General features: G+C 36.3%; 1 protein-coding gene across 1 annotated transcript in view; it reads right to left on the bottom strand.

The window, feature by feature from the left end:
- The window catches only part of LOC149792083 (protein OS-9-like), a 116,186-nt gene that overhangs the window by 20,328 nt on the left and 71,905 nt on the right, over positions 1–23,953 (bottom strand). Inside the window, exon 14 of the mRNA XM_089970593.1 lies at positions 2,025–2,189. Coding sequence (XP_089826719.1) covers positions 2,025–2,189 — 165 coding nt within the window. The remainder of the gene's footprint in view (positions 1–2,024; positions 2,190–23,953) is intronic.

The raw sequence follows: 23,953 nt of genomic DNA on the forward strand, positions 1-23,953 counted from the left end.
AATGATCTTGACCTGGATCTTAACATCTGTAATAGAAAAGTCAGGTACATCTGATACAGATCACAAGCATGCCTGCTATAGGATCTACCAAATACCTATTATTCCAGACATTATAATTTAGAACAGGTACACTTAAGGTAAATTCTGCCATTATGAAACAAGAAAGATGGGTCTGCATGTTGGGCCCATGCTCAAAGCAATGCTGGTAAATACTGTGGCCTTAATCATACAGTTAATGGGCAAGGAGTGTCAAACATTTCATGAAAAATGGTTGAAAAACGTTTAAGCAACATTTTTATGTGATATATTGCAGCAGTCAGATAGGTGATGCAGATTAGGCCTAGAATTCTGCCAAGCCACCAGTGCAAATCATGGGATGCTCAGATAATTAAATTCAATCATGGGTTAAAGAGATAATATGGACAAGGGTATAATAACTTCTCAATTGACAGAATTCATTTATTTAAAAAACACCTGAGCAAACATTGGCCCACCAGTTTAGGAGAAATCTGCCTTTCTTTAAGTCCTCAATTTCTTTTTTCTGACATGGGAGGTTTAAAATTCTCTCATGACATAAGTGCATTACTGATGTTATTTCTGGTTATGTTTTAGCAATGTCAAGTGCACTGAACCTAACCCAATCATCATTTGTGTAACTCAACTCTTTTGTCTTATGTGTGTAGGAGAGAAAGAAATCATGTGCATATCCTAGAACTGTCAGTGACACTAAGCAGGTTCAGCTTTATTTTGATTTTTATCCTTGGCATGCCAGTTCCAAGTTACCAGCAAGATGTGCCATTTCTGAGTCACCAGCAAGATATGTTCCAGTTCCATGTCACCAGTGAGATATGCCAGTTCCATGACACCAGTGAGATCAGTGAGATGTGCCAGTTCCATGTCACCTGTGAGATGTGCCAGTTCTAAATTACCAGTGAGATGTGCCAGTTCCATGTCACCAGTGAGATTTGCCAGTTCCAAATTACCAGTTCCATGTCACCAGTGAGATTTGCCAGTTCCAAATTACCAGTGAGATGTGCCAGTTCCATGTCACCAGTGAGATTTGCCAGTTCTAAATTACCAGCAAGATGTGCCATTTCTGAGTCACCAGCAAGATATGTGCCAGTTCCATGTCACCAGTGAGATATGCCAGTTCCATGACACCAGTGAGATGTGCCAGTTCCATGTCACCTGTGAGATGTGCCAGTTCCAAATTACCAGTGAGATGTGCCAGTTCCATGTGACCAGTGAGATTTGCCAGTTTCAAATTACCAGTTCCATGTCACCAGTGAGATTTGCCAGTTCCAAATTACCAGTGAGATGTGCCAGTTCCATGTCACCAGTGAAATTTGCCAGTTCCAAATTACCAGTGAGATGTGCCAGTTCCAAATTACCAGTGATATGTAACTTTTCCATGTCACTATTGAGATGAGCCAGTGTTATGTCAGCAGCCAGATGTCCCAGTCCCATGTCACCAGAATGTATCAAAGGTACCTACAACCTATCTACAGAATCTATCACCGGGTTTGTCACATTCTAACCTACCTACCGAATCTATCAAGGGGTTTACAAACTATAACCTACCTAACTCTATCAAGGTGTCACACTACAGTTTCATATTTTGCAATGAGTTAGAGTTTGAAAGAAAAAGAAGTTCCCAGGTTTTATTTCGCTAGTTATCCTGTCTATTTAAGAGACCTTGTCTATCTTAGGTACTGTTAAAAGAACTTTTAATTCCCTTTATTTTGCTATATGATTGATGGGTGTAATTTGTGTTATAGAGTATACATGTTGGTCTTACTTCTGATGTGCACCTTTCAAAAAACTGTTAGCTCCACTTGTCATTTTCACTTCCTGGACTTCAGACGTAAATTGTAAAAACAAGAGCTAATCATTGTATTCCCTTTATAACGGCAGCAGAATATAAATATTCATTTGATAACCATTATAGCGTATATCAATTAAATACCTCAAAATTAATCAACTTAGTTAAAATACAATTTGTTCAAAAGAAAGTAGGTCCTTGCCATTAACTCCTGCCTCTCTCAGCCCCTGTGTCAGCTTCTCCTGTAGTTGGTCAGTTACTGTATTGCTACCTGAGTCCAATGAATCTGAAGTTTTGTCTCCTTCCAGGTGGCCTCCACTTTTAAGTCTTGTCACTCGAACTCGAAGCTTGTTTTCACTGGATTTATCTGATACCAGAACAGAGAAAGAAAATATATATCTACAGGAACATAAAACATACTGCACCTTTCTTCTAGATTCATTACACCAAACAGTTTACATTCTGATCATCCCACAGTTTACATTCTGATCATCCCACTGTTAATAGTGAATAAATCAGGACAATATTAAATTTATGATTCCACAACATATATGTACAAAGCTGTATCAATGATATTACTATAATTACTGTTGATCTGCATCTGATCTGACCACTCTGGTGGCCTAAGTGGTTAGAGCATTTGCCTCAGATGTGGGAGGTCATGGGTTCGAACCCTGGATGAATCATACAAAAGACTTATAAAAATGGTACCAGCAGCTGCTTTGCTTGGCCCTCAGCATTAAGGTGTTCATGTTAGGACTGGTTAGCCTGGTGTCAGGATAATGTGACTGAGTCTGACATCATGCTACATGTCTGCGGCATGATGACGCAGTGCTAGACATCACTACAAACTGCCAACTGCAGACATCATAGCAATATGACTGAAACATTGTTAAAAGCTAAGTTAAAAATAAAAGAATCACACACACACACATTCATCTGATCTTTCTGGAATAAATGAGTTCACCATTTGATTATGAAACAGAATGTATGCTGTTGGAAATGTTTTTTAAAAACTTCCTAATTAATGAACCAATAAGTGAGACAAATTTGTATCTAGTTCAGAATCTGTAAAAACTGTTACTACTTCCAGCATGCTTATTCCAATAATGACGACAGCTGGGTATGCATGCACTACGTTTCTAAAAGACTTTCTCCTAATTGATCAGAAAATTACATGAAAGGCATTTAACCCAAGCTTAAATCCCAACCGAATCAATACAAATATTTTAGCAAAATCTACCAAAAAACAAAAATAACCTGCAACCATTTCGACATTTTTCATAAGACATTACAAGCAAAATGATCACATTTGAAATAGCATTAGCAATCAGAAAAACACTGAGATCTTTGATGTTTCTATTTAATTTGTTGCTAAATGAAATTTGATGAGAAATGTTAAAACTACTTCATTTAATTTACTATAACAGTCCATAGAATACTTTGTTTTTTTAATCACCTAGTCCCTTTTCTTTGAATGTTTTATTTCTTCATATTTTAAATAAAAAAAAGTCATTGTTGCTTGTGGTGATACAGTACACAATTTGTTCATTTGACTCTTAAGGTTACTATAAACCTGTCCACCAATATTACTAGAACTTTCATGACTCTATCCTGACAAACATGTGACTATTTAACAGACTTAACCATTTTATATTTTGTCTCCTTATTTTGTGTTATACAAAATACCCTATTTCAACAGGAGACTCTACTGGCCAAAATGAATTTCCAGGAATCCAAGAAAAGACCATTTCTTCTTGTGCTATGTGCTGAAATCAACTCTGGCCAAAATGAATTTCCAGGAATCCAAGAAAAGACCATTTCTTCTTGTGCTATGTGCTTAAATCAACTCTGGCCAAAATGAATTTCCAGGAATCCAAGAAAAGACCATTTCTTCTTGTGCTATGTGCTGAAATCAACTCTGGCCAAAATGAATTTCCAGGAATCCAAGAAAAGACCATTTCTTCTTGTGCTATGTGCTGAAATCACCTCTGATGTTCTTGAGATTTTCAAGATTGACACCACAGTAGTCATATTGGATTTGGGAATGACTGGCACCATTTTCCTTTTGGACCAACCAGGGATCATCAAAACCTTTTGGTGAAAACTCCCAAATCAATGTGATCTTCATTCAGGAAGAGTAGTGATAATATGACTTTCAGATGGCCATTGTGGTGTAAGATCAGCAACATTTTCATTTAGGACCAACCAGATATCATAAAATGTCCATGGAGGAAACTCCATGTAGATGACTCTCCATTCAGGAGGGGTAGCAAAAGCAAAGTTTTCAAAATGGCCACTAAGGTTGCCATAATAGATGTAAGATTGGCATAATTTTTATTTAGGACCAAGTGGACACAGGAAAAAATATTTTGGTGAAAACTTCATGTCAATAAAACTTTCTGAAGTTTGTCAATATGAATTATACTGTGTGTGATCAGAATCAATTCCAGAAAGATTAAAGACAATTGATTATGGTTGGATTACTAAAGAGCTCACTCAGCATAAAACAAGGTCATTTTGGATTCTGTGTTTAGAGTTGTCGAGATGTCCATGCTTACATCACAGGCCTTATATCAATGCTTACAATTTACCAACAAATCATATATTGCTACATATTAATACAATACTGGACACTCTTTCCATTTCTCCTGTAACCTGTGTAAGAATGAATACTGATATCTCTGGCAACTCTTTATGCAGTCTAATAATTTTAGCCCAGAGATTGGACTTTTCGGGCTTATATCAAATTGTACTCACTAACCCATCTTTAAAGAATGCCAGCCCATTTTCTAACTACACATGGCCATGATCGAGTCCATTTAATATGCAAATGCAATGTGCTGCTCAGAATATTGCCTTCTCATTGGTTGACTGAAAAATGAGGTTATCAGAGAATAAAGAGTCCTCGAAGGAACTGAGGCACCGCTGCCAAGTAATGAAACCATCACTGATAATTGAGGTTTTCAAACTATCCACCGTGGCAGCCACAGTGGATGTAAGATTGGCATCACTTTAATTTGGACAAACTGGACACCATTAGAAGACAGTTGGTGAAACCCCATGTTACTACATGTATGACTTTCCATTTAAGAGGACTAGAAATAAGATTTTCAAGAAATAACAAGCTGCTGTCACACAGTGGCAGCCATACTGAATGACAGATTGGCATAATTTCATTCAGTATCAACTATACATTGTAGAAGTCTTTTAGTGAAACCCCACATGATCATATATCCAGGAGAAACAGATACGAGATCTTCAAGATCGCTGAGGTGGCAGCAATATTATATGTCTGAGCAGCACTATGTTCATTTACGGCCAGCAAGAATATGGGATAAATGTGTGTGTAAAGTTAGGACTAACTAGAGCTAGGTATGAATGTGTACAAAGTTAAGACTAACTAGAGCTAAGGATGAATACATGTGTAAAGTCAGGACTAACCAGAGCTAGGGATGAATGTGTGTGTAAAGTTAGGACTAACAAGAGCTAGGTATGAATGTGTACAAAGTTAAGACTAACTAGAGCTAGGGATGAATGTGCATGTAAAGGTAGGACAAACCAGAGCTAGGGATGAATGTGTGTGTAAAGTTAGGACTAACTAGAGCTAGGGATAAATGTGTGTATAAAGTTAAGACTAACTAGAGCTAGGGATGAATGAGTGCAAAATTAAGACTAACCAGAGCTAGGGATGAATTAGTCCAAAAGTTAAGACTAACTTGAGCTAGGGATGAACGTGTGTGCAAAGTTAGGACTAACTAGAGCTAGGGATAAATATGTGTGTGTAAAGTTAGTGTGTTGTGATGTGATTTGGATTTTTAACGTAGCTTTAACAATTTTTCAGTCACATCGCTACGTTGTCTGCAGTGTGGCAGGTTATAGTGACGTCTAGCACTGGGGCATCATGCCACAGACATGTAGCATGATGTACCACCCAGTCACAATATACTGACACCAGGCCGACCAGAACCTAAAACTAACCTCTTAATGCTGAGTGCCAAGCGAGGCAGCTGTTAGTACCATTTTTGTAAGTCTTTGGTTTGACTTGGTCAGGGATTGAACCTATGACCTCCTGCATTTGAGGCTGATGCTCTAACCACTAGGCCACCGGAGCAGTGTGTGTAAAGTTAGGACTAACTAGAGCTAGGGATAAATGTGGGTAAAGTTGAGACTAACTAGAGTGAGGGATGAATGTGTGTCTAAAATTAAGACTAACTTGAGCTAGGGATGAGCGTGTGTGTGTGTAAAGTTACAACAAACTAGAGCTAGGGATAAATGTGTGTAAAGTTAAGACTAACTAGAGTGAGGGATGAATGTGTGTGTAAAATTAAGACTAGATCTAGGGATGAGCGTGTGTGTGTGTGTGTGTGTGTAAAGTTAGGACAAATTAGAGCTAGGGATGATCATGTGTGTGTAAAGTTAGGACAAACTAGAGCTAGGGATAAATATGTGTGTAAAGTTTCATGTCATTCCTTCAAGCATTTTAGAGGAAGTAGCAATAAGAAACTTGTGCTAATGGGTGGATGGATGAAACGACGAAAGGCCATCCCATGAGCTTTTGTCAACAGTCTGTAGAGCTAAAACTGTGTCTCTGGGTGTGTCAAAAAAGAAAACCTCAAATTTAATTCAAACAAATCAAACTTTAAAGCAACAATCTGAGCCTGCAGCACTTTGAGTTTTCAAAACGTGTACTGAGGTAGGTTTTTCAGGGATATGATTCTGCACTTGGCCGCCTCTAAAAGGTTAAAGTGAGTACACCTTCCTGAAAATCATCATTGTCGTGTCTTTAAACTGTGTTGAATTAATATCTAATTATTCTTTGAGTACCTAAATGATGTAAAATGGTTCTGTCATTCAGTTTACAGCTATCATTACATCAAGCCTGATACATATCAGGATTGTTAAAATAACCGTACGTTATATGGCTCACACCCACTATTACCAAAAGCATTAAACATCAATTAAATTATTATAATAATCCAACAGATTAAAACTTTTCTGTTAATCTTGATCCAGTGAACTATGAAAAACTGTCAGTACCATGCATTACCATAACACTCCACTGACATCAAATAGTCAATTGTGAAAGATGTGTTTTTATTTTCTGGTACGCTATTGTTAATCACACTTGTACACTACTTATAGATTTCAGTGATAAGGGGAAGGAATGAACATATATCATTCTGTAACAATTAGTATGTTTTCTCTTGTGTCATTAAGTAATCATTTTATGCTTGGTAAGGAAAATTTTGTATACCTTAAAAATAAAATCTAAATCCTCATTTTGATAAAATATAGGTTTAATTCCGTAAATATTTATAATTACACCAACTTTTTGAAAATTTATAAAATAAAGTAGATATAATGAGGCCATCATGGTTTGTACAATTCCTCTACTAATGTGTTTCTTAATATTAGTGGGTAAATTAGAAAAAATTAATTGACAAAACACGTCATGGTGATTTTTTAAAACAAGTTTATTATGTTCTCTTTGAGATAGTCGTGGAAGATGATTTAAAAACTGATGTCAAGTTAATGAATTAATATACAGGTGCTGGTATCAAAATGTACCAAAATGACCCAGTATAAATGCAGTGTGGAATGTACCAAAATGACCCAGTATAAATGCAGTGTGGAATGTACCAAAATGACCCAGTATAAAGGCAGTGTGCCTACTTTTATGGTAACTACATGATCATAAGTAAATTCCTGCCTCAAAAATTCTCAGATTTCTTCCCAAGTTCATATTTTTAATAACAGTATAGAAATTATGAATTTGTTATGATCAAATGAAACATTTAGTATATAACTGTATTTCTAATAGTTTTCTTCAGTCAACTTTTCATAAAAAAGTAAACTCACTTATAAGTAAAATACAATTTGCAATGTGCACAGACCCAGATCTGCCATTACATAATGTGCTGGCAGATCAGGTTTTATATAGTTTGTTAGGAGTAATACCAACTACAAATACACTGACATTATGCCATGGTAGCTCAGGGTCTATGTTGTTTGCAGATGGATACTGCCTCCTCAATTTGCCTTTTTATATCAATGAATAAAAGCTTCAAGTTCCTAAAGAAAATAAGGAGAAAACCCTCAAAACTTACGCTTGTTAAATATCATTAAACACTTTATCCCAAACTGCTATAAACTAAAACTGTTTTAGGAAACATGGCCATAACATGTTTCCATCCAGGTCTCTGTCAGAGGTACAAATAATCAGTCCTTCTGATGATGATGCTATGACTGACTCACTTTCTTTACAATGTAAACACAATATATGCAAGTCAAAATTGTGCAATCCAATTATACCCATAACAAAGTAAAACTAACCAAGAGTTAAATATTTATGTTAAAAAAAGAAAAGAAAATGAAACCAAGAAGACCAGAGTCACCATGTCCAATCCACAATAAAAAAAAAATGCTGTAAATTGTGTGACCTTGAATCCAATATCAAGGGGGCAAGCAAGCAAGCATATCACAGAATGAATTCTCTTATCGTTAGTTTGATTCATCCAGGGAATGGAGGAAATCCATAGAGAAGCTCAGGAAATACAAGCAAATGAAAAAAAATGTTCAACACCCTCAATACCATTTTTGTGACTGTGACCTTGACCTTAAGGTAAAAGGGTGAGCAAGTGTGTCACAAAAATAAAATATCTCAGCTTCATAATGATTCATGATTAATACAATGAGAATCTATTATGGGGTTTAGTGATAAAAACATGTGAAAAAGAGAAGTTCAACCTAAACCATTTCTATGACTCAAGGTAAATGCGGGAGTGAACAAGTCATAGAATGAATATATTTTCTTAGGTTCATAATTATTCATGCCACATATGAGAATATATCAAGATTTAGGAAATAAATGGAAACGAAAAATTTGACCCAAAAACTTCAACACCAGAGAGGCAAAAAAGTGATTTCTACGTCTCCCATCCCATTAATATCAGCTGGACAACTATTACACAAAAGGAGTCAAAAATCTGTGAACGGAGAGACTTGTCAGATATTATTCAAAGGAAAATCAGTAACTAGCATTTTTGTTCATATTTAATTTCCTCACTAAATTTGCTATTATTTATTCTCACTGAATTGTTATGATTGACATTAATAATGAACATAACTATAACTTAGTATTAGAGACAAAATCACTTTTCCCCTATATTAAACCACATTCCCCAAATATCCTTAATGTGTTTTATTAGTCAACCAAGTGCAAACAGAATTAGATTTTATCAGGTACATATTTTAACTATATGGATAAAAGTTAACACTGGCGGAGTCAAGGTTCAGTTGCATCAATAAACATTCTTCACATCATGCACCTCCTTAGGCAACATCCATTAATTATCTTATATTCTGACATACAAGCCATGTCCAACCACGAACAAGACAGACCCTGATCTGCCATCACATAATGCAAAGGCAGATACATATTTATGTTAGAAGTAATCAGTAGAATATAAACTCTGATCTGGTGGCACATTGTGCAACAGCAGATCAGGGTCTATGTTGGTTGCAGTTATACTTGACTTATAAGTGAGTATATATGGTACTGAATTCATGCAAGCCAAGCATTATTTGTATGGGTATATCATAGCATGTTTAACCAACAATCAGGCATTGCTGTAAAACAAAGTTTAAACAGTTTAGCTAGCATGTTGCTGAATGAATTGTCTTACCTTGATAAAAATGTATTCAAACATGAAGAAAATCCATCAAGGGGTTATGGCAATGTAAGCAAATAAAAAAAGTTAACTAGTTGTAAAGCTATAACTCGGTGCATTATGCTCCTCACCATGACTGACTCCAAGGTCACAGGGGCAAGGAAGTTTGTTGTAGAATAAATTGTCTAAACTTGTAGATAGTGATTCATGGAAAGTATGATGGCAATATATCATGGGTTGTAGAAAAATTAACCAAATATTTTTTTTCCTCAAAACCACAAAGCAAATTTTGTGTGACTGAACTTGACACCAATTTAAAACGGTAAACAAGCATGCACATAATGACATGTTCCTTTATAATGATAAATGCCAAGTAGATTTGTTGTGATTGTTGTAGGGTTTAATGCCATTTTTCAGCACACGATAGGCTATACATGGCGGCCAGTATTAATGATGGAGGAAGAACCCAGGAAAAAACCTGGAAAGAACCACCGACCCACAAGAAGCTACTGGCAGGCTTTCTCACATACCCACATTAGCCAAATCTGAGACTCGAACGCACACAGACAGAGGTGAGATGGCAGTGATCCATAATGGAGAGCGTTTTAGACCACTCGGGGCCCCCAAATGCCAAGTAGAGATTAACAGACTATATCAAGGAGTTTAAGAAATATATGCAAATGAAAGCTTTTAACCAAAATCATCACAAATTAGTGGGGCATTATTTTCTGTGCGCTTTGGCAATTAACAGTCTAGGCCATGATAAATGCAGAAGAAACATCAATTTAAATGCCCCAGCAACAATTGTCATGAATCATAAAAAAAAATATACAAATATTTTTGGGGGGGAATTTAATCAATACATCATTTGGTCCTAAGAACTAAGGACATGTGCAAGCAAAAATATGCTATCTATTCTCGAATGTGATCATTCTGAATTGCTTTATCTAACGTTGTAAAATACGCAACTCTTCTGCTTGGAGACAAACTGCACAATTCCGATATGTGATATGCTTGATGATCCTCACACCTGATCCCGCTGAATGGAATTTAGATCTCTTTAAAAATTACCACCAATTACTCCAGTCCAATCAGTACTCGTTTGGAAATTAGCACCCAGATCTTTGGAAAAGGGCAAAACATATCTGTCTGTACAAAGGGTAGATACATAAACTTATCAAGCACATCTGGTTGTAATACAGGGTTATTTAAATACAATTATCTTCCTATTCAATTCAATATTAATTTGTGAAATCATTCGAGCAAAAGAAATAAATTCCATTGAATTCAGATTGCATGATAACCTTTGACTTTTACTATAATTTTAGCCAATTACAAATAATAACCTTCTCTAATTGTACTAAATAACTTGCTGAATGGCTGGCTGTCCTTCATTCAAATATATTTTTTATCCAAAAGATGTTTACCAAATTCATTCATAAAAATTTTGTTGAAAAAAAATATTCTTATCTGATCAACACCAATGACAGGGAAGTTGACAGTCTTCTGTCTTTTACAGGTGAGATCTACTTCATAATTCATACTGGAACAAGAATGGTTTCACATTTTTAATAAAAAGATAATATTTTAGTTTTGCCTCATTTTGTCAGTTATTCTAACAAATGTTTTGGAATATACTGTTCTCATGTGGCAATATTGCTTTAGAAACTAATAATTCCATGTTCCATAGGTTTCACAAATGCCCTTCTAAAACTATTTAGAAGGGTCACAAGAAGTTTATCATTAGTTCCATATACATTTGCTAATGAACAAAATCCAGGTTTCAGTACTGAAAAAAAACACCAAAGTTGCTAATTTTATTGCCAATACAATAGTACTGCCTCCTCAATCACTCATCTTCATGACTGCACTGACTCTGTGGACAGTTCTGATCAATCATGCCCAAGATCTAATGAGTCAGATATATCAGTAGCTGATCTACTTAGATATATTGGTAGCTGGATCTACTTAGATATGTTAGTAGCTCAATCTACTTAGATATATTGGTAGCTGGATCTACTTAGATACATTGGTAGCTGGATCTACTTAGATACATTGGTAGCTGGATCTACTTAGATACATTGGTAGCTGGATCTACTTAGATACATTGGTAGCTGGATCTACTTAGATACATTGGTAGCTGGATCTACTTAGATACATTGGTAGCTGGATCTACTTAGATACATTGGTAGCTGGATCTACTTAGATACATTGGTAGCTGGATCTACTTAGATACATTGGTAGCTGATCTACTTAGATACATTGGTAGCTGGATCTACTGAGATACATTGGTAGCTGATCTACTTAGATACATTGGTAGCTGGATCTACTTAGATACATTGGTAGCTGGATCTACTTAGATACATTGGTAGCTGATCTACTTAGATACATTGGTAGCTGGATCTACTGAGATACATTGGTAGCTGGATCTACTTAGATACATTGGTAGCTGGATCTACTTAGATACATTGGTAGCTGGATCTACTTAGATACATTGGTAGCTGGATCTACTTAGATACATTGGTAGCTGGATCTACTTAGATACATTGGTAGCTGGATCTACTGATTCAGATATATTAGTGGCTGGACCCACTGATTCAGATATATTAGTGGCTGGACCCACTGATTCAGATATATTAGTGGCTGGACCCACTGAATTAGATATATTAGTGGCTGGACCCACTGATTCAGATATATTAGTGGCTGGACCCACTGAGTCAGATATATTAGTGGTTGGACCCACTGAGTCAGATAGAGTAGTGGCTGGACCCACTGAGTCAGATACATTAGTAATTGAATCTACTGTGTCAGATATATTGGTAGCTAGATCTACCGAGTCAGATATATTGTTCATCATTCAAGTTCAAAGATAACCATGATATCACTAAATGGTTTGGTTTCTGTGAGTACATGAGTGGCTAATTAATCCAGTTTTTGCTCTAAACTGTCTTTGGCACACTTGACAGGAGATGCCATTTGGGTTTTCTTGAAGAACAGGATGTGCAGCAGTTCTGAGATTTCTGTTGCTTGCACTTCTGCACTGCCTCTGCAATTCTCTACCATTCACAGTCTGTAGCTCCAGTGTCGAGACTCCACCATGTAAAGTAATCCCATGAGAGACTTTCCCAAGACACTGGGTCAATCGTTATAAATTTTAGGGAATCTTTGAAGCATTTCTTCTGACCACCCTGAGATCACTTTCCCTCCTTCTGCTCACTGTAGATATTTTATGGCATACAGGTGACATCGCCAGCTCATCTCAACTCTGATTTCATCAGCTTAGTGGGGATAGTTGCAATGCCTGCCCCTGTGAGAACCTCAGTATCTGGAACCCTGCTCTGCATCATCCGTTTCCTCAGCTTTGTCTGCACACTGTCCAGGTTTTGCAAGAATACAGCAGGGTTGGCAACACAATGGCTTTTCAGAAGTTGAATTTTGTTTGTAGACTGATCCCTCTGTCCTCCCATATACTTGCATGTAGTCTGCTAAAGACCACTCTTTCTTTAGCAATTCTGGAGTTGGTTTCATCATTGATGTAGACTGCGCATGATAGTTGGACCTGTCCACTGCCATGAGGGTCTGACCATTTACTGCAATGGCAGGCACTATGTATGGCTTACCTGATGCAGATTGGTGCATCATCAGTTTCTTGCTACTGACTGTGAGAGCAAAATGGCAACAAGTTGAAGAGAAATGGCCCATACTGTGTTTCATGTTAGATTTGGTATTCTGAGAACAGTAGTCAGCAAACAGCAGACCATGAGCAGTCACTACTGAGTCTAACATATTAGTAGCTGGATCTGCCGAGACAGATTTATTAGTAGCTATGTTTGACTGACCAATTACTATGCAAAAAAAAAAAATCGTTTGTGCATCAATTGGATAACTACAGCATGTACTAAATAGTGCAATAAGGTCAGTATTTAACAGCACAATAAGGTCAGCTGTGAAGTGTCGAATTTTGAATTGCAGTGAACTTTAAAGCTGGATGCACTGATCATTAAAACTGTATCGCATTTAAGCCAGAAAAGTCTTTGTGAAGGGTCACTTCGACCTTTCTTCGTTCATCTTCCCCCCATGTCAGTGTAAACTTCAAAGGGACAGCATTCCGACTGAAATTGACTGGGGTATCTTAACATGGTCCTTAGAAAGTAAACATTTGAGCTACCAACCCTAACTGCTTGTTTGTAGGAACCTATGTCCACTTATCATTTTTTCAAAGGGAAATTATCACGCACTGTCATTCACACAGATTCTGAGCTGTCTAAACCCGATGAAAGGACTCATTTCTTTGGGAAAAATTAGAGACCACTGCCTACAATTGGGCAGAATAAATTAGGGTGTACACTTTAGAGCAATCAGACTTTAAAGTGACGACCTTAGTCAAAATTCTATAGTCTGAAAATTTCCTAGAAGAGGAAACTTAGTCTTGACTCCATGGAAAGCATAAAGAGATTAGCGCTTCCCTTGTGAAACAAGGAAGGGACCAGGTGGTCGTCTTGCAAAAAGAAAGACATGTTTAGTGCTAGGATGCGCAAGTTCTGAAAGAGAACAGCAATAAGGTACGCAATGTTAGTTTGATATAAAATTCTGTTATTCGATTGCTTGTTTGTGCAAATGTGTTTGCTATGACTAGGTTTCTATATTACGTATCCTTTATTCAATTCATGGAAAGTTTTGATGCTAGAGTTATTATGCAATTTACCTTTCTAATTATACAGTTATTAGTTCATTGGTAGAATTGATTGCCTGTGATCCAAATTTTCATATGTGTAGGATTTCACCTTCTACACAATGGTATAAGGCTAAAATAAGATGTATCCTCATGCTTTCCACCTTGTATGCACTGGTCTAAGACTAGGACAAAATGTATCCTCTTGCTTTTCACACTGTACACAATCGTCTAAGACTAGGACAAAATGTATCCTCTTGCTTTTCACATTGTACACACTGGTCTAAGACTAGGACAAAATGTATCCTCTTGCTTTCCATCTTGTATGCACTGGTCTAAGACTAGGACAAAATGTATCCTCTTGCTTTCCACCTTGTATGAACTGGTCTAAGACTAGGACAGAATGTATCCTCTTGCTTTCCACCTTGTATGCACTGGTCTAACACTAGGACAAAATGTATCCTCTTGCTTTCCACCTTGTATGCACTGGTCTAAGACTAGGACAAAACATATCCTCTTACTTTTCACCTTGTACACACTGGTCTAAGACTAGGGCAAAATGTATCCTCTTGCTTTTCACCTTGTACACATTGGTCTAAGACTAGGACAAAATGTATCCTCTTGCTTTTCACCTAGTACACACTGGTCTAAGACTAGGACAAAATGTATCCTCTTGCTTTTCACCTAGTACACAATGGTCTAAGACTCGGATAAAATGTATCCTCTTGCTTTTCACCTAGTACGCAATGGCCTAAAACTAGGACAAAATGTATCCTCTTGCTTTTCACCTAGTACGCAATGGTCTAAAACTAGGACAAAATGTATCCAATTGCTTTTCACCTAGTATGCAATGGTCTAAAACTAGGACAAAATATATCCTCTTGCTTTTCACCTTCTACACACTGGTCTAAGACTAGGACAAAATGTATCCTCTTGCTGTTCACCTTCTACACACTGGTCTAAGACTAGGACAAAATGTATCCTCTTGCTGTTCACCTTATACACAATGGTCTAAGACTAAAATTGTATCCTCATACTCTACATATCGTCACACCGGTCTAAGGCTAAAAATGTCAAATGTAAACCAAGAATATAACTGGAAAGTCTTGACAATCATTCCCTTGATTCAACTTATTTTCTTTCTTCTGGCTGCATTGATATTTTACATTCAAATTTAAAAGATTTGTCCAGCAGTTTGAAACTTTTGCACTGAAGGGAGCAAATAGTGTTAAAGAAGCAAGCAAGATTTGTGCTATAAAATGTCAGAATGTTTTTTTTTTTATAGGTGGGGTTGGAGGTAGGTTGGGGTGGAGGTAAAAAGGAGTGTTAAGTATATATGGATTTATCACAGGAGACAGACCTACCCATTACAGCAGCAGTTCTCAAAAGAGATCTAAGATCTTGTCATCTAGTGAAACAGTTTGATTCTCCCTGCTTTTTTCTTTGTCTTTTAATTATACAGCTCAGAAAATGTGACCTCAGAATTACGGTAGAGCCAAAGTCTGACATTCTACTGGATGAAAATAATTTCCAGAATCGAAGACACGGCCATTCCTTCTTTTTAACTTTGAATACTGAAACCCCCACTGATATTCTTGAGCAATAATAAGATCATTATTACTGGATGTATAATTTTATTTAGACCATAAGGCAACATCAGAAGTCTTTTGGTGAAAACCCATGTCAATATCATTGGCAGCCATATTGGATGTAACATTAGCATCACTTTCATTCAGTGCCAACTAGAGACTCTAAGATGTCTTATTGGGAACAAAAAGCATGTCAATATGGCCACCCATTCAGATGGAGAAGCAATGACAAAAGTTTTAAATGGATGCCACTCTGGCACCATTTTCATTTATGACCAACTAAATACCAGAAGAAATATTCTGGTGAAAGTATTTTGTCAATAAGCTCTTCTGTTTAGGAAAAGCTGCATTAAAAAGATTTCAAGACAGATATGTCATACCAAAACTGTTTCATTTATTATCAAGTAGACATCGTAAGTCTTTTGGTGAAAAACCTATATCAGTACATCCTTTCATTTAGAAGAATTAATGGTAACACTATTTTCAAGATAGTGGCTATATTTGATTTTGAATAGCACAATTTTCATTTACAACCAGCATGACCTTGGAATCCATGTGAGTGTAAAGTTTCATGCCAATCATTTTGGAAAAGTGGTGGTAACAGATTTGTGCTAATGGACTGACAGATGTCAGACAATGAAGGCATCCTCTGCTTTTCTGCTCCATGATCAGTTAATCTACCCCCCCCATATATTTGTTTTTTCTGAGCTATTTATAATTTACAAAGAACTCACACAGCATGTTGATGCAGACTTCATGGCTTGTTTATCTTAGACTTTAGTGACAAGTCTGATGGTACACAAGTATTTCATGTGGTGTAGAAAAAATTCCCAAGCAGTAAGTGATGTCCAAATTGGTCACCTGTCATAATACAACCATAAAAGCTCTTCTACCTTTCTTTATAATAGGGTGGGAAACTAAGAGTCCTTGAACAAATGCCAACACACTCAAGTAATTTTGCTATAGAAGACACCTGGGTTAGGAGTTTGAATACAGTTTATTTGTGCTAATGCTTTGTGGAACATGTGGGAGGGGCTTGAGCCTAAGGGTTTTAAGTCTTTCCTAAGCTGAACTCTGGATGACATACAGTATTATCATTATTCTTGCAATCACTAACAATATCAATTATGTCCAAAAAATCTATCAAAAAGTAATTCTTAAAGACAGAAAAACCCACACTTAGGCAACACATGCAATGGCAATGCTTACTGTATGCCTGATATTATAAAATCACACAATTACATCAAAACAAACATTACCCTATGATATGAAAAACCTAATGAACAGGCCCGGCAGATTGGATTACAGCAAACAAATTACATATACTATATGTATGCACAGCACCATGAAACAAGCAAACAAAATCTTTTGTTGAAATATCATATAGTTTATAATGTGCTGGCAGATCACGTTCTGTTTATATCTTCTAATGATGGCTTCTTACAAACAGCACAGATCCAGATCAACCAGTGCAAAATGTGACAGCCAGGCATGGGGTCGATTACAGGTGCTTGATTACAATTACAATTACAATTACAGGTTGCTTAGCACTGATTATTACAATTACACTTTTTCTGGAAACCATGATTTATCAATGTTCTGCCAATCAGAAGTATTGAATCCCAACCAATCAGGGGTGTCCAATTCTGTTAGCAATGTCCTGTCAATCAGGAGTGTTCAATCCTTTACCAATGTTCTTCCAATCAGAAGTACTGAATCCCAACCAATCAGGGGTGTCCAATTCTGCTAGCAATGTCCTGTCAATCAGGAATGTTCAATCCCCCACTGAAAACCTGCTAATTATTGGTGTCCAATCTCCAGCTAGTGTCCTGCCGATCAGGAGTATCCAATCCCCTGCCAAAGTCCTGCAGTCAGAAGTGTCCAATATCAATGTCATGCCAATCTAGAGTATCCAATCCCCAACCAATGACAATCTAGAGTATCCAATCCCCAATCAATAACAATCAGAAAATTTAATTTCAGATTCCGGGTAATGGGGAAGACATAATCAGTTTTAAACCTACTCTGATTCAACTACAATGAACATTGATCATTTTGTCAGGATTGTACAAACTCTTCTCAAAAGTGAATTCATCTTAGTCAGTGAAAAACAAACTAATGTGCACCACATAACCCAATAATCCAGGACTGAAATAAATTCATTCTCAACCCAAATGTATTATAGAATAAGGTTAAATTGGCCAAAAGTCCAAATGTATGATAGAATAGGTTAAATTGACTAAAAGGTAACATCTATACCCTCTCTTACCTCAAATTTACTCTTTTAAAATAGTCTCAAGTGCTTCCCCATGACAGCTGTGATAAATTTTTGACAAAATATTCTAAACATGTTTGATAATTAATTTGTTTTGCACCCATTGCAGGACAATTAGAGGAATCAATTATGTGGAAGGATTGTTATCTAGTTCTTCATAGTGGAAAAGTCACACTTGTCAATACGCCAAGCTTAACATTTATTCATTGTCAATATTACCTACACCAGTGGAATTAAGCTTAGTTTATCTACACACGCATATTTAGACATTCTTAAAGCAAAATTATGAATTTGTTTGTTCATTTCTCTCTGTCCTTGAAACTATCTATTCAACATTATTATATGTTCTTCCAGTGCTTATCTAACAAGTGCAGATGAAAAGGTGACTGGGGACAGGTTGCTAGGGGCCACTAGGGCCACTCCCAATTCAAGTCCTAATTACAATTATAACTACCATATGGTATTCTTAATAAGTCGAGTCCAACTACATGCATCATACACCCAGATATAATGTCACATAATGCAACTGCATATCAAGGTCTGTGTTGTTTGTTCTACTGACTACTCCTAATAAATTGCATAGATCCAGATTTGCTGGTGCATTATGTGATATTAGATCTAGTCTGTGTTGTTTGTTTTACTGATTACTCGTAATAAATTGCATAGACCCAGATTTGCTGGTACATTATGTGATATTACATCTAGTCTGTGTTATTTGTTTTACTGATTACTCCTAATAAATTGCATAGACCCAGATCTGCTGGTACATTATGTGATATTACATCTAGTCTGTGTTGTTTGTTTTACTGATTACTCCTAATAAATTGCATAGACCCAGATTTGCTGGTACATTATGTGATATTACATCTAGTCTGTGTTGTTTGTTTTACTGATTACTCCTAATAAATTGCATAGACCCAGATCTGCTGGTACATTATGTGATATTACATCTAGTCTGTGTTGTTTGTTTTACTGATTACTCCTAATAAATTGCATAGACCCAGATTTGCTGGTACATTATGTGATATTACATCTAGTCTGTGTTGTTTGTTTTACTGATTACTCCTAATAAATTGCATAGACCCAGATTTGCTGGTACATTATGTGATATTACATCTAGTCTTTGTTGTTTGTTTTACTGATTACTCCTAATAAATTGCATAGACCCAGATCTGCTGGTACATTATGTGATATTACATCTAGTCTGTGTTGTTTGTTTTACTGATTACTCCTAATAAATTGCATAGACCCAGATTTGCTGGTACATTATGTGATATTACATCTAGTCTGTGTTGTTTGTTTTACTGATTACTCCTAATAAATTGCATAGACCCAGATCTGCTGGTACATTATGTGATATTACATCTAGTCTGTGTTGTTTGTTTTACTGATTACTCCTAATAAATTGCATAGACCCAGATTTGCTGGTACATTATGTGATATTAGATCTAGTCTGTGTTGTTTGTTTTACTGATTACTCCTAATAAATTGCATAGACCCAGATCTGCTGGTACATTATGTGATATTACATCTAGTCTGTGTTGTTTGTTTTACTGATTACTCCTAATAAATTGCATAGACCCAGATTTGTTGGTACATTATGTGATATTAGATCTAGTCTGTGTTGTTTGTTTTACTGATTACTCCTAATAAATTGCATAGACCCAGATCTGCTGGTACATTATGTGATGGTAGTTTGCAGCTCAACTCAATTTATAAATGATATGGTATTCAGAAAACACTCATTTTCATGGAAAAGCAATTTTCATGGATTTCTTGGATGCAAAATCCACCAATTTAAACGCCATTATGAACATTGATCCCTTTGTGGAAACAAAGGCAACCCCTTTCTAAATTAAATAATATTAACCATGTGAGCCCCTTCTCTAATTAAATAATGTAAACAAAGGGAACCCCTTTCCAAATTAAATAATATAAACCATGTGAGCCCCTTCTCTAATTAAATAATGTAAACAAAGGGAACCCCTTTCCAAATTAAATAATATAAACCATGTGAACCCCTTCTCTAATTAAACAATGGAAACAATGAGAACCCCTACCTCAATTAAAGAATGGAAACAAAAGGAACCCTTTCCTTAATAAGAAAAAGAACCATATAAAGTACAATTTTTAAACCAACAAGAAAAAAAAGAAGGAATTCACAGTTCACCAAATGGTTTAGCTGCATCAATCTCAACCTCAAAAATTTACCAGTTTCTTTTATGATGTTACCTTCATCAACTATGCAATAATATCCTGAAAATCTAAACAAAATACTGCATCAATAAAACAGATGGTTGTACAGAGTGGTTTGGTGATGAAGAAAAACAAAGTTTTCTAAGAAATCACTGAACAATCTGAAGCTTGAATGAGACTAGACCTGAGACTAGACTCTCAATTAAGGCTTAAACCCCAATGTCACAGTGCAAGACCACACTCAATCTTGTTACAAAACACAAATCTTGTTGCATATTATTAGTTTATTTACAAAACCAAAGAAATATCTTATTAATCAACTGAAAGATACATCAACAACTTTACATACATATCAAACATGTGTTATTCCTGTATTCTACTGCAAAGGCACATCAGCACCCTCACATATCAAACATGAGCTATTCCTGAATTCTACTGCAAAGGCACATCAGCATCATCACATATCAAACGTGTTATTCCTGTTAACCTCACATATCAGACATGAGCTTTTTCTGTATTCTACTGCAGAGGCAAATAAGCACCCTCACATATCAAACATGTGTTATTCTTGTCAACCTCGCACATCTGACATGAGCTATTCCTGTAGCTACTGCAGAGGCAAAATCAGCAACCTCACATATCAAACATGTGCCATTCCTGTATTATACTGTAGAGGCACAACAGCAACCTCACATATCAAACATGCTATTCCTGTAAACTTCACATATCAGACATGAGATATTCTTGTAGTCTACTGCAGAGATACATCAGCAACCTTACATATCAAACATGAGCTATTCCTGAATTCAAGTACTGAGGAAAACCAGCATCCTCACCATCAAGCATGAGCTATTCTCACATATCAAACATGAGATATTCTTGTATTCTACTGCAGAGATACATCAGCAACCTTACATATCAAACATGAGCTATTCCTGAATTCAAGTTCTGAGGAAAACCAGCATCCTCATCATCAAGCATGAGCTATTCTCACATATCAAACATGAGATATTCTTGTATTCTACTGCAGAGATACATCAGCAACCTTACATATCAAACATGAGCTATTCCTGAATTCAAGTACTTAGGAAAACCAGCAGCCTCACTATCAAGCATGAGCTATTCTCACATATCAAACATGAGATATTCTTGTATTCTACTGCAGAGATACATCAGCAACCTTACATATCAAACATGAGCTATTCCTGTATTCTAGTACTGAGAAAAACCAGCAACCTCACTATCAAGCTTGAGCTATTCTCACATATCAAACATGAGATATTCTTGTATTATACTGCAGAGATACATCAGCAACCTCACATATCAAACATGAGCTATTCCTGTATTCTAGTACTGAGGAAAACCAGCAACCTCACTATCAAGCTTGAGCTATTCTCACATATCAAACATGAGATATTCTTGTATTCTACTGCAGAGATACATCAGCAACCTTACATATCAAACATGAGCTATTCCTGTATTCTAGTACTGAGGAAAACCAGCAACCTCACCATCAAGCATGAGCTATTCTCACATATCAAACATGAGATATTCTTGTATTCTACTGCAGAGATACATCAGCAAGCTAACATTAGACATGTGCCATTAAATAAACTTTGCAAGTCACAGTGGTGATTTAAGACTTGATGAAAAATTTTGACAGGTGAACATGCAGAGATTTAATACCTGAATGGTTTTCAACTAACTTTATCATATATAGGTATATGTAAGTACCTCCACTCATAAAGCTGGATCTATTTCAATCATTTTGATAACATAAAGCATGTTTTGTCTCTGAGAAGAATGACATATTTGTCTCACTGAAATAATACTACATATATACTTGTCTGTAAGTCAGATCCCACTGCAAACAATATTGTCCCTAATATACCATCACATAATGCACCAGAAATTCAGTGTACAATTTATGATGTTTATTTTATTGATCAATTCTAAAAAACTGTACAGACCCAGATCCACCAGCACATTATGTGAAGGCAGATCTGGATCTATGCAGTTTGCAGTTCGATCAGACTTGTACACGAGTACAAATGATAACTTAAGTCATCTTACATATTGTGAATTTATTTTTATTGGCGGGGTACATATTTTACATGGAATTCACAGTTGCTCTAAAGTATGAATTTAAATATTCAACAAGCATTTATCTTTCTGTGCAAATTATTGGACCACTTCCCCAACTGATTTATTCATGCACATATTAAATTGTCAATTTCTTAAATTGTAGAAAACAGATGCTCATGAAAAACTGAATTTACAGTTCTGCACCTTTAAACACGCACTATACAAAAATGATTTATAGTAATAATTCAATTTAAACACACACTATACAAAAATGATTTAAAGTAGTAAGTCAATTTAAGCAAATGATAAAGGGCAAATTAACACAGCTGAAATATAAATGGCATTCCGCCACTAAATGATGTCAAAAAGAGGATTAAAGTTAAATGTTATTATTGTGTCAATGATGGGGTAGAATTATTTTCACTTAATAATGAAGACAAATGTTTCCTTCAGGAAATAACTTATTCCAACTTAGAAGTGAAATATGACTGGCTTGTAGGGTACATGTAGGTCACTTATAAGATACTTCGATTTTGTATACAGCATGTAATAAAGTGATGTTCCTTTGTATAAGTGCATGTGTGTGTGTGATTTGGATTTTTAATGTTGCTTCAACACTTTTTCAGTCATAATACTATGATGTCTGCAGTGTGGCAGTTTATAGCAATGTCTAGCACTGGGGTATCATGCCTCAGACATGGAGGATCATGTCCCATGCAGTCACATTATCCTAACACAAGGCCAATCAATCCTAGCACTAACTTCTTAATGCTGAGCGCCAAGCATGGCAGCTGCAAGTACCATTTTTATAAGTCTTTTGTATGACTTGGCCAAGGTTCAAACTCATGACCACCTGCATCCGAGGTGGAAGCTCTAACCCCTTATGCCACTGGAGCGGTTTGTACAAGTGCTCTAACCCCTTATGCCACTGGAGCGGTTTGTACAAGTGCTTTCTAAGTTAAACCAATATTTATTTCACACAAGTGACATATAAGTTATTTATAGGGGATATAAGCATTTATGAACTGTAAGCTCTTGGTCATTTTCTGACTAACAGTTTATGTCAAAATACAGTCTCATGCCAAAGATTTACTCCTAAATACATGGCCTAGTGGTTAGAGCATCTGCAACTATCGAGGCCAACTCAGATTAAATCAAGGATAAATTTTATTAAGTCCTGGAGTCTCTAACTTCAGCAAGCAGAAAAGCTCATCATCCTTGGTGACATCAATGCTAGAGATGGCACGGATTACCAGACATGGCCAGGTGTCACTGGCAAAAAATGATGTTGGCAGATGCAACAACAATGGACTCCCCCTGCTGAGAAAATGAACTGAACACAACCTCCTGATCGCCAACATAGTATTCTGCAACCAAACCGCAACAAGACATCTTGGATGCACCCTTGCTTCAATCACTGGCATCATATCAACTATGTCATCATCAGGTGAAGAAACAGGCAATATGTCTGAGTGACACTGTTGCATGCAGTCCACATCAATGATGAAACTGAAGACCATGTTGCAGCAATGTCCAATGTGGCCACACCCTAGAAGTGCTAGAAAAACAGCTTGTATTTCAAGACTGTTGATGTGAAGAAGGAAAATTCTTTTCAACTTCACAGCACTGCACGGCTACTCT

This window comes from Sinohyriopsis cumingii, chromosome 9 (genome assembly GCF_028554795.1).
Source record: "Sinohyriopsis cumingii isolate HCF-2022 chromosome 9, ASM2855479v2, whole genome shotgun sequence".
Lineage (NCBI taxonomy): Eukaryota > Metazoa > Mollusca > Bivalvia > Unionida > Unionidae > Sinohyriopsis > Sinohyriopsis cumingii.